The sequence below is a fragment of the Sebastes umbrosus genome, chromosome 12 (assembly GCF_015220745.1).
Source record: "Sebastes umbrosus isolate fSebUmb1 chromosome 12, fSebUmb1.pri, whole genome shotgun sequence".
Taxonomy (NCBI): domain Eukaryota; kingdom Metazoa; phylum Chordata; class Actinopteri; order Perciformes; family Sebastidae; genus Sebastes; species Sebastes umbrosus.
Genome location: NC_051280.1, coordinates 24,364,247 through 24,376,866, shown reverse-complemented (window position 1 = coordinate 24,376,866; position 12,620 = coordinate 24,364,247). Strand labels below are relative to the sequence as shown.

General features: G+C 42.1%; 2 protein-coding genes across 8 annotated transcripts in view; one reads left to right on the top strand and one right to left on the bottom strand.

The window, feature by feature from the left end:
* Positions 1-2,720, top strand: part of LOC119498603 (complement factor H-like) — a 32,191-nt gene extending 29,471 nt beyond the window's left edge. For all 7 annotated transcript variants that reach the window (XM_037787616.1, XM_037787615.1, XM_037787613.1 and 4 more), the window contains 6 exons: positions 32-118; positions 271-327; positions 722-883; positions 974-1,144; positions 2,257-2,282; positions 2,457-2,720. In XM_037787616.1, the coding sequence (XP_037643544.1) occupies positions 32-118; positions 271-327; positions 722-883; positions 974-1,144; positions 2,257-2,282; positions 2,457-2,468 (515 nt within the window). In that variant the 3' untranslated portion in view covers positions 2,469-2,720. The remainder of the gene's footprint in view (positions 1-31; positions 119-270; positions 328-721; positions 884-973; positions 1,145-2,256; positions 2,283-2,456) is intronic.
* A 397-nt stretch (positions 2,721-3,117) lies between these two features.
* zbtb41 (zinc finger and BTB domain containing 41) lies at positions 3,118-12,620 on the bottom strand. The gene is made up of 11 exons (XM_037787611.1): positions 12,444-12,620; positions 8,867-10,132; positions 8,420-8,627; positions 7,396-7,465; positions 7,091-7,238; positions 6,725-6,854; positions 6,513-6,608; positions 6,318-6,424; positions 4,883-4,988; positions 4,660-4,748; positions 3,118-4,278 (listed from the first exon to the last, which is right to left on the bottom strand). The coding sequence occupies exons 2-11, from the start codon at positions 10,107-10,109 to the stop codon at positions 3,644-3,646; spliced, it is 2,832 nt and encodes a 943-aa protein (XP_037643539.1). The 5' UTR covers positions 10,110-10,132; positions 12,444-12,620; the 3' UTR covers positions 3,118-3,643.

Sequence of the window (12,620 nt, the reverse complement as noted above, 5' to 3'; positions counted from 1 at the left end):
TGTATATCTAAAGTCTTTTATTACCACTTAGGCAGCAGACCGGATACTGGAGATGGTGGATCTGCAGGTAGGGGACACACTACATCAACTGGTAGAGGGACACCACCTGTGGGTGGAGGTAGGTTATGATTTGTATGAGATGAAGACTATTATTTCTTAAATGTCAAATACAAATTAAATTTCCTCTTCTGTATCATCAAATTCTGAATGAAATAAATGAAAACAACATCCCAGTGCGATACTAAGTGGTGTGTCCACTGTATTTTACAGGATCTTCTGGCAGCTCTGGGTTGAATGAGATGGAGACTGAACATCAAATCACAACAAGTAAATAAGTACATTAATAACTCCTTTTACATCATATATAATTAACTTTATTTATACAGCATGTTTCAAAACAAAATTACCGTGGTTAACATGGTTGAACCAAGATTAAAACATTTCAGGACTGCAATGAGACAGGTACATCACATGTACCAGATAGTATCTCAGACAATTCAGGGTTATTTGGTCAAAAATGTATTTCATAACTTTCTGGCCAGTTAATTACAAAGATGAATCTACAGTCATTTATCAATAACCGTATTGAGTGATTTGGGGATAGATTAGGTCCATCAGAGAGACAGCCAGTAACAGGCTTAGGAAATCCCAATGTGGGTTGAAATTTTGACAGCTTGAAATATTTATTTCCAAAAAACTTTTTTTATTTTTTCTATTTCAGTCAGAAACTGTGGAAACCATCCCGTAGTTCCTAATGGTGATGTCGTGGGAAATTCTCAAAGGTTTTTGAGGTACCAATGCGCTCAGTTTTACAAACGAGTGGGTCCAGAGGACGTGGTGTGTTACAGCGATGGCACGTGGTCAGAAGTACCAACCTGCAGAGGTAAAAACAAGTCAATTGTAAAAGACCATCAAAGAGTTTGACTGGAAAAAAAGTTAACATTTTGTTGTTGTTGTTGTTTCTGTTATGCAGCTGCCTTCTGCAGTGTGAACACTGATGAATATCCTCAGTTAATACCTGGTGGAGTTAAATATATAAAAGATGGTGAGACGGTGAGATTGGAGTGTGTGCATCTGGATCACTGGTGGACAACACATTATTCTGTAGGCCGGTGCACTTTCGGAAGACTGTCACTTTCCAGATGTAAGTATCACTTTAAGCTCATTACATTTCATGCATTTTTTTCCTTAATCATTGTCAGCTAAGATACAGTGTGTGTGCTAACTATCTGCCAGATAGTTTTTCAGTTAGTCTGTGCGTTCCAATATCCATACTACCATACTATTTATTTAGTACGCCAGAAAAAGATTTAGTATGTCCGCATTGTATGCGTACTACATGCAACAGTATGCACTTTATAAGGGCAGCTGCAGTATATACTAAAGATACAAATAAAAAGTATGCAATTTGGAATGAAGCCTTCATAGTCTTTATGCAAAGCTCAGCAAACCCCCTACTAGCTACATATTTAGCATACAGACATGGAGTGGTATCGTATCGGTCTTCTCATCTAACACTCAAAATCAAGACTATTCCTTTAAAAAGAGTACTTCACTGATTTAGCATTGTAGTCTGCTCATTTAACACTATCAGACTCACTGTCAAAACTGGCTGCCTATATTACCCAGAATGCAACTCAGCCCCCGACTGTTGGATCAGTCATTCCAATGTGTTATTATGCTTGTAGTGGCTTATGTAGCCTGGTGCATCAAGCGGAGATGAGGAGCGGGCTACAGCTCACTTCTTTCTTACTCCACAGCAACAGATTTCTTTCAATTTCAGACTTGTAGTTTTTAGCCCCAACATACACTGACTCGAGTGACATCACTTGAGGCAATATTTCAGCTTTCACACAGAGATAAACAAAACATTCATTTTGGACCCGCCAGATTTTTTTAAATGATTAATTCACAATCATAATATTTTTTTGAGGAGAAGCCATACTTTTATTCAGTATCTTCCTTTTTTATTTTTTTTTATTTAATATTCATCTACATAAAAATGTTATCAATAACACCTTTAAGGTGTTGGCCGTTGACAATAGTTTTTTGTTTACTTTTTTGCACCAAAGAAAAATAAGTGGAAAGAAGCAAATCCTGTTTTTTTACACATTACATGCATATGCTTCTGTGACATGCACTATGATTTTAAAAGCCTGCAGACATTTAGTAAATCAGACAGACTTCACCTCCCTATGAGGAGTCAACAAGCTGCTCCACATATTAACCGCTGTGCTTCTGTGGGATTGTTTTCAGGTTGTGACTGGCTTGACCTAAAGAGGGTGAGTGTTATTCCTGAATTTACACACAGTATTTACGCTGATGTCTCACATGAAGCACTACTACTGTTTATTAATTTCTTATTTACATTTACGATTATGCAATTATGTTTTTCTTTGTTTCTATTATATTTTACTATGTTGTTTTTGATTGTAAAACCTTTGTCTTGTAACCAGAATAAATGCTGAGGCTCTATCACCAAGGGGGAGATACTGTCACCTTTGAATTTTCCTCGACACAGACTTAAAACTTTTGAGACAACCAAGTTATGAATATGCTGTCACACACTGTGATGGGCTTTTCATATTGATCTGTGAATGCCTACAATGCAGAAGCAAATTGGTCTGTGTGTTTTTAAAGCTCCAAAAATACCTCAACAAATACAGTGTATATTTGATGGACAGGCCCCAATAAAGTCTTCAACTTGGATTTAAACTCTACATTGAGTCTGCAGAGTTTTTGTGTCAAAATGACCCCAAATTCTTCCATCTACTATCCATACCCGCGCTGTGGCTAGAGGCTCTCCCAGGTGGATTCATCCTGGACAGGCTGCCAGTCTGTCATACGGTTAATAACTTACAAACATCAATACTTTCAAATCTCATTTTATTCACAACACAAAGTTTGAGAAGAGCAGACACTTTCCAACAAGTAATTGTGAACACATGTCTGTAACTGGAACTCCTTAGTTATTAAAACAGATTATTTGTTAGGCCAATTCATTTTTACAAATAGTGACAGTTTATCATAAGTTAATACAACCAAAATTGAAAAGTTAGAACCAGCAAATTATTGCTATTTTTACTGGATAAATGACTTCAATGATTCATAAATTTATCAATATTGTCATCAATTACTTTTCTGATCAACGGACTCCTTAAAAAACAAATAGCTTTGTCTCTTATAAAAATACAATGAAAAATGTCAAACACTTAAAACACAAGTTACTCTGTGCCACCAAGAACTAGGGTTGCCTCGGTATTTGTAACATTTCAAATTTGTGTTTTCATCTCATATTTATTGGTATAAAAAATGCTCCCACGCCTGTCTTTTTCAGTTTTAGTTCAATTGTATAGAGTTACTTTGATATTTGTCACTGTTTAACTTTAGTTACAACAGAAAAAAACTGCTTAAATACAGTTTTTTTCTTTTTGTACATACATCACACATACATTTATTTTAGTGACAACGAGGTGTGAATTTCCTGAGACCAGGCTGAACATCAAAGAGGTTTTCCCATGCTGCCCATGCTTGTCTTGAATTTCATCATTTTACATAGTGGACATTAATTGCCCTCTGTACTCAAGTGTGAATGTGAATACTGTAGCTTCTGCTCTTATTTAATGACTTTAATGACTGAGCATCAGTGTGTGTGATCAGAGTTAGAGATGTTCTGCACAGAGGAAGCTGAATCCAGTCCAAGCAGCGTGCCCAGGTAGGACTGCTCTCGGGGGTCCAGCATCTGATCGGGCCTCACGGGGTGGACAATGTTGGCGGGCTGGGGGGTGAGGGTGTACTTTTCTAAGAATGCCAGGTCTGTAGCGGCTTGGTAGCTAGAGTTCTGCTGCTGTCCTTGAGCCTGCATGCTCACAACGCTGTGAGTTTGGGAGGAGTGAGACGAGACCCTGTGAGCGTTCAGGACGCCCTGCGCTCCTCCTGCCATCTGGACGGGAACTAAAGTGACGGGCACGCAGACATTCGTAGGAGGAGGCGCGCTCTGGAGGGCTGACTTAGGTTCAGCGCGGTATGCCTTGGAGGGCTCCTCAAAGGGAATGGAGACTGTTTTGTCCTCGCGGAGTGTGCCGAGGGGCTGCTCAGTAAACCGGGTGCTGTGCACGTGGTCAACATGGTACTTGAGCTTGTCTTTTCTTTTGAAGGTGGCGCTGCAGTGGGGGCAGTTGAAAGGACGAGCGTCTGAGTGAATCACCATGTGCTTTGTCAAGGTCTTCTTGATGCGAAATGTCTGGTTGCACTCGGGACATCTGTGGGGTTTCTCACCTGTCACGTGAATACAAGAGAACATCAAAAAGGTATGTTTAAATAGCTTGCTTCTTTATTTCCATGTCCTCTAAATGGATCATCAACTGGTAAGAATGCTGACTTTATACTCCTGTATGAAATCAAAGACCCATTTGGTTTCGTACAGGAGTATGTATTTTGAGTCGTAAATCTGCCATTGTCACTGTAAACTGCATATGTGCCGTGGTAATATAGAAAGACTGACAAGCGTAGCAACAGTTGCTAAGTGGGGCGGGGCTTAGTGAACGGTCTATTGAGAAAACTAACAACCGTTTGCCTCACAAAGCATTTAACTGCCACTTTTCTGATCTCATATATGATTTCAAGCAAATACATCCACTGACGTCTCTGTTTCCTTACCTGAGTGGGTCCTGAAGTGCATTTCCAGACTGGACTTTCCCTTGAATTCTTTCTTGCAAACCTCACACTGATGAACAGCGGTTTTATACCTGTAAACAAAATCCTCATTAACAGAGACAGAAACCAAGAACACAAGGGGCAACTAAAGGAAATATTACCACTTTTACAACAATATCAAAAAACAGAATAAGTGTGTGTGACTGTGATTTATAAGGTGACATACTTCTGCCAAACTTTCTCCCCCAAATGAATGCTTTTGTAGTGGACCGTCAGATGATCATGGCGCCTGAAGCACTTGCCACATGCTTCACATTGGTGTGCTTTCTCACCTGTAATAAACACAGGTTAAGTTAAAGTAATCACTGACTGGAGACAGTGAAAGGTTAAAGGGATATTTTTGATTGTCTGAAGTGGGTTGTATGAGGTATTTATCCATAGCTGGTGTATTCTACAGTAGATGGCGGTCAGCACACCGCCGGTTTGGAGAAACAGACAGGAGTACCGATAGAAAACTTAGCAATGCACTGCTGTGGACAGGGCCATCAGCAAAACTTATTTTTATCCACCTAAAAGAAAGGCTCCCTTAAAAAAATCAATAACAGTTTAAGTGCACACTATATTTAAAATATTTTCACTGCTTTATTTTGCTGTCAGACAGCCCTTTCTGACAGAGAACTGAAGCCGTTATCTATGCTCTCTTCAAAGCCACCAGACTCTAACAAAAACAGTAATTTGGTAAATTTTAATTTTTTCATTAACCTTTATTTAACCAGGTTTAGACCCATTGAGATTAAAATATCTTTTTCAAGAGCGACCTGGTCGAGAATGGCAAACAGTACAAACAGTTTCATACACACACATTAAAAAACAATAGATCAGCTCAAAGGTGCCATACCCTAAAAGTGCAGGGAAGCCATATAATCCTATTTCAGTAATAGTAGTCATAGTAACCAACTGCTATCATACTGCAAAGAGCAATAACCAAGTGAAGGAATTCATCTTTTAGATTTTAAGTTAGTTAAGTTTTAAGTATTAGTTTGGTTGGTGGTAGTTGAAATTTGATTGAAATAGGATTTAAAATCTGAACTAACCCTTTAAAACACCAAAGTTGCACAATAAAACAAACTAACTAACTGATTGATGCAGCGGTAGACCAGCAACCCCCATGTTCTGCGATGTAAAATTAGGTGTTTTTGTTAAAGAAGTCTGGTGGCTTTGAAGAGAGCACAGATAACGGCTTCAGTTCCCTGCCAGAAGGGGCTGTCTAACGGCAAGGTAAAGCAGTAAAAATATGCTAAATATAGTGTACACTTAAATTGATATTGATTTTTTTTTTTATTATTACTCAAATGTTTTTATTGGGTTTTCTTGCCTTTTTCAGGTAAGCCTTTCTTTTACTATAGGTTGCTAAAATATGTTCCGCTGCTACCCCCGTCCACAGCAGCACAATGCTTAACTTGCCGGTACTCCTGTCCGTTTCTCCAAACTGGGGGCGTGCCGACCGTCATCTACTGTATGCAATACACTGACTATGGATAAATACCTCATACAACCCCACTTCAAAACACCCGAACTATCCCTTTTAACAGTATTCCTGACTGTACTACATAGTAACAAGAAACAAAGTGAAATGTGTGAAAGCTTGTCTTATACCGTACCAGAGTGTATTTTCTGATGTTTGGTCAAGTGATCATGGCGTATGAAGGTTTTCCCACATTCGTCACACTCATAGCGCTTATCGTCATGGTGGACTCTGAGGTGGAGCCTGTCCAAGGAAAAAAAATGTTCATTATAGGCAACCCTAAAAAAACAGAGCTTGAAACATTCACAGTCACATTCTTCAAATCTACAACCTGTACGAGCTGCCGTGACGGAAACTCTGGCCACAGATACTACAGAGGTGAGGCTTCTCCCCACTGTGGATCCTCAAGTGCTCTCTCAAGGTTGTCCTATAAGAAGAAAAGCACACCTCTCAATAAAGCAGTTTTTTTGCCACTCAGCATGTCAAAGTAAGAGCTGTGGGAATAAGGAAGATGTAGGGTTAAGTCTAGAGACCGAGACGTACCGTTCCCTTACAGATTTCCCACAAACAAAGCAGGTCCACTTTCTTTTGCCTCCATGTGTGCACTCCATGTGCCTCTTCCTGTTGCCTGTGTCATTAAACTGTCGGCCACAAATCTCACAGGGAAAGGGACCTGAAAATGAAAAAGGAAATGATACAAACTCTTTCATCTAATGCATGAATTCCCACAGTAACATGGTTCACAGTTACAGCTGGGACATCATTATAAGGTTTAAGGACAGATTTGTCATTCGATATAGGTTTGACAAATGCAAAAACACCACATATTTTTCTCTGAAGGTTTACAGAGTACAGGTTTATTTTTAACCCCAGGAGCTTAAGAATTTATTTTCACTGTATATTTCTCACCTAAGTGGTACTTCTCTTGGTGTTTCAGCCTTGCAAACCTGGACTTGAAGTATTCATCACAGTAGGAGCATTTGAAAGGCCGGTCCTGGGTGTGCAGGATCATGTGCTCCTGCAGGTGAGGCCTGCGGGTGAAGGTCTTCAGACAAATCTGGTTCCGAAGGTTCAAACGTTACAGTCAAAATAAACTCTTTATATAGAGTGTAACATTTATTAACTGCGAAAATGCATTTATCTATCTTCATTCAGCATTTACTTAAGATCAGCTTGCATAATTAGGCAGTAATATGACTGAAACCGATTCTTACAGCACATTTCCAGCCTTCACTCTTCCTCTTCTTCTTGGTAAGAAACTCTTGGATGTGGTCTGGATGAAACCTGGCAGGACAGTGAAGATACAAGACACCATCATCATATAATCTGACAGCAAAAACAGCTGTTGCCATCATGGAGATCTATTGTAGAGGTAGCTAGCTTTCTAAAACGTATATAAAATTGACAATACAGTCGAAATGAACATATACAGTATTTTCCCCAAATTTCACCAGACTAGAAAATCTACTACAAATCATCCCCTTTTTACTGACATGTTATACTACCATACTACACCTAATAATACACTTATGTTAAGGTGTAAAACTGAAGATTTTATAGCCATGCTAACAACATGATTTTAGTAATGCCAATGTCAGCCGGCCGACCACTTTGGTCATGAATGAAATATCTCTACGGATTGCCATGACATATGGTATAGGAAATCATTTCCCCCTCAGGATGAATTGTAAAAACTTTGGTGATTCCTTAAAGAGGACATATCATGCTTATTTTCAGGTGCATACATGTATTTTGGGTTTCTACTAGAACATGTTTACATGCTTTAACGTTCAAAAAACACTTTATTTTTCTCATGCTGGCTGTGCTGCAGCACCTCTGTTCACCGTCTGTCTGAAACGCTCTGTTTGAGGGCGTGCCAAACTAGCCGCTAGACAGGTATTATGCAAATGTGTTACTTGGTGACATCAGCATGTTACGGAAGAAAAGGTGGGACTTCAAGCTAGGCGTTTTCAAGAGTAGCTTCCTTTGACGGGGACTTTGGGCTTTGTAATTTTGCAGAACTTTTACATGCACAAATAACTATATAAAATAATATATATATAATAATAATAACTATATATACAAGAATTTCCTTCTGAATTAATAAAGTTCTATCTTATCTTATAAAACACTAAAGGAAAGGGGGAAATCACAAAAGCATAATAGGTCCTTTTTAACTTTTCCTCTAGTGCTATCATCAGATAAAAAATAATATAATAATATAATGTAGTGTCTCACCTCTTGACATGCTTGGCTAGGGTTTTCTTGCTGGCATGGAGTTTGTTACAGAAGGGGCATTTGTGCTCCTTCTTCTGGAAGGGAGCGTCGCTGGCGTGCTTCTTCTTGTGCACGGTCAGGTTGGACTTGGTGGAGTAGCGCTGAAGACAGATGTCACACTGGAATGGTTTCTCTCCTGTGTGCACTCTGGTGTGACTCTCATACTTCCCTATAAAATACAGCAAAGGTGTATAAGTTAATATTGGGGCAAATTAGGATTGGCATTTTTCACTACTTTCAGACATTTTATAGACCAAACAGTAAGTAAAACTAGAAACTTAAGAGAGGAGATTCTTGTTTTTAGCATCTCAGTCTGTCTGGCATGGTAAGCTGAGTGAGTAACACAGCTACTAAGCGATAACATAAATGATGGCACTAATAGTCTAGATCTTACTCCATGGTTCCCACCTGCACGGTCAAAGGTCTTGTCACATTTGGGGCACTTGAGAATCCGCTTGTTGGAGGTTTGGATGATGACTGGAGCCAGACCCTCAGGATACACTGGACCCTGGGTAGAGCTTCCTGCTGCAGGCACTTCCACCTGTCCATCAACCTGGTGCTCTGCCCTTTCTACATCTGAACCCTGCTGACCTCCGCTCTTGTCTGCTGCGCAAACCTCAACAACTTTCCTCTGGGCAACCACGTCCTCATTCATGTCATCTTCCTCTCCCTCCTCGTCCACTACGTCTTCCCCCTGAGCTGGTTTAGATGTCTCGTTCGCGTCCGGTTTGGCCGCTTTGTTTTCCACAACCAGCTTTCCTGCTTCTTCAATTCTTTCTTCATCTCGTTCTCTTGGGGATACAGTCCTTTGTTTTTCCTCGGGAGGGTTGATGGTGTATTCCACATTGTCTCTCTGGTACTTGGTGGGTGTTCTCCTCCGGCGAGCTGATCTCCGCGTGGTAGCAGTCCTCTGAACTGCTGTCTTCTCTTTCTCAGTTGAGGTTTCATGCTGTGCATCAGTGTGACTCTCAGCCAGGTGGCTCTGCAGGGAGCTTTCAGTGGTAAACTGGCGACTGCACATGGTGCACTGAACGTCACCTGGACTCTGGATGTCTGTGTCACCTGCTGGCGAGTCGCTGGTGGTCATTTCCACCTCAGGAGACCCTCTTATCTCATCCTGTGCCTGGATCACACGTACTGGGTTGTTGCCCCCTTCTTCACACAGCAGCTTGAGTATATCCATCATGTCCAGGAATCGGGCCGCTTCAGTTAGAGCCGGGAGGTCCGTCTCTGCGACAGCACACTCAGAGGTGTACAAAAAGCCAAGCAGGTGCTGGAAAACAGAGTCCTCCACATGGTCCAGAGTCACGTGCGCTGTAGCAGGATTCTTGGACAGCTCAGCGTGGAAGTAGCTGCTCCCATGGGCCAACACCACCTTGTGGGCACTGTAGAGCGTCCCACCCACAGACACCGACACATCACAGAACCTCTGTCGGGTCCGGTCCTCATTCAAGAATTTGAGGAGGTTGTGACTGTGCTGCGACATGGCCAAGCTCCTGGTTTGTGAGGTTGACTCTAGGACAGTTTCAAAGTTCGGTTGGGCGTTGGAGCCCAGCACAGTGCCCGGCTCTGTAGCATCTTCATTGCTGACGCTGGCGCTGACCTGCCTGCTGCGTTTGGGACGCAGCGGATTACAAGGCTTTTTCTTCATCGGTGGGCGACCATGAATCACTCCTGAAAAACCAGAGGAATACAAACAGTGTTTGAGATTGAACATGGATGTGCTAACTCTCTCCATGACTAGGGTTTGATTCAGATTTGATTAGGATTGTGACACACAAGAGGCAAATGGCTTAGCATGTAAATGTACTTGACTTTAACAGCTGACATGAAGGGGACATTGTTATATGTGAAAATTGTGCATGAAAAGAAGCACAATAACGACTTATTGCTAATGTTTGAGGTATATTTCACCCATTTATTAAAGGGACTGCTTGTAACTTCTTACACATATAAATCAATCCGGGTCGGTGTCCCATGCGCACTCGCGTGTGGCTACGCTGTTCAGACAAGACTCCAACACAAACTACACAGAAGCACCAAAACCGCAAAGTTCTATTTAGTGAAGCCCGTTTTGCAAAACAGTGTTGGCCGCGGTCGGAGGACGCGGGGGAGACCGTAGCTTTGGTCTCCAGGGCCGGAGTCTCTGCTCCTCTGCCTGCCTTCACTCAGCTCGCTCCACCTCACGTGCATGGGCGCACACTACACACTGCAGAAGAGTTAGTTTAGCTCTGAGAATATCTAGTAAATGTACAGTGGAGGTTTGTGCAGACCAACAGAGGTTTCCTGTGTCTTGTGAAGTGACGGGGCTCTGCAGCGAGAAACGTTATCAGCGGGGCTGAAGCAGGAAGAGAAACGTTACCGTCTCCGACCGGGTGCCGGTGTCTCCCTGCGGGCGCGCTCGCAGACGATAACGTTACTCTTCCTTCTTCAGCTCTGGAGGCTGACGCAGGAAAAGCCAACACTATGATCAGCAGTGATTCATGGAGAGACCTTCGTCTGGTCAGCTAACATTACTGCCAAGCGGGTGAAATATAGAGTGATATTGTGGTTTTAGCTGACTTGTGTCTCCTCACTGTTTTGAGCGATGCTCGTTCATGTCTATTTAGAGCGAGCACAAGCGCGAGCTCGACGATGACTTTCGTTGACTTAACGGCCACAGGTGTCGCTGTTAACAAGCAATTTCTTAAAGATACAAACAGTCCCTTTAATGGACGTATCTTTTTATTTATTACTTAAAGGGACTATTTGTAACTTTGTAAGCGCATAAATGTAGCGGGTCGTCACACATGCACGCTCGCATATGCGCGTTCGCGTGTAGCCGCTGTACCCTCCTCCTCTGTCTGCTCGCCTTCACTCAGACAGCTCAGCTCGCTCCACCTCTAGACGTGAAAGCGCGCTCACAACACACTGCAAAAGAGTTAGTTTAGCTCTGAGAATATCTAGTGAATGCACAGGGGACGTTTGTGCAGAAATAACTGCTGCAGCTCCTCCAGACCAACAGAGGTTTTCCGTGTCTTGTGAAGTGACGGAGCACTACAGAGATTTACGTAGTCTTCTCGTTACCGACCGGGTGCCGGTGTCTCCTCTGCTCTCTCCGGCTGCGGGCGGAGAGAGCAGGGAGACACCGCTGCAGAGCCCCGCTGCCTCAGCCTGCACTTAGGCAGGAAAAGCCAACACTAGGATCAGATCTAAATCACGTTCATGGAGAGACCTTCGTCTGGTCAGCTAACATTACTGCCAAGCAGCTGAAATATAGAGTGATATTGTGGTTTTAGCTGACGTGTGTCGCCTCACTGTTTTGAGCGATGCTCGTTCAGGTATATTTAGAGCGAGCAAGCGCGAGCCCGACGCTGACTTTCGTTGATTTCACGGCCACAGGTGTCGCTGTTAAGAAGCATTTCTGAAAGTTACAAATAGTCCCTTTAAAGGCTACATGCCTCTGTTTTTTTTGTAATGTTTAAATGTTTTGATAAACGCGTGCCTGTTGAATTTCATGGGATTTATTGTTTTTTTTACCGTGGTATCGAGAATCGTGTAAATTCACTGGTATTGGTATCGACTACTAGATTTATGGTACCGTGACATCCCTAATACAAGAAGGCAAATGGTTTAGCATGCAAATGTACTTGACTTTAACAGCTGTTCATGAAGGGGACATTGTGCATGAAAAGAAGCACAATAACGACTTACTGCGAACGTTTGATGTATATTTATCCCATTTATTAAAACAAAGCAGAAAGAATAGCCAACAGTTACAATAGATAACACAGGCCTGATGGAGATGTTCAGCTAATAACCTCACTGCTATCCTGAATTCAAGACATTTGCAGATTGTCTCTCTCCACCTCGAGGACCCCCAACATGTTATTCAGTGTGACGGCCTGGCCCCCCTCCGAGGAGTGTTGTGACAAACGACCCTTACTGCTACCCGGAAATAGCCGTCTACCGTTACATCCGGATGTTTTTTTATTATAAATCTTACCTTAAAGATACGAGCCGTGTTTACAAAGCACTGTGCACTCCGACTGATGCAGGTAATGTGGAAAATACACGGAGGAATGGTCATTTCGTGAGTATCTGTCTGTAATGGCCCAGCGTCCCATCCTGCAGAGATGTCGGACAACGTATCATACGGTTCAGGAGAGGGTTCATGAGACGA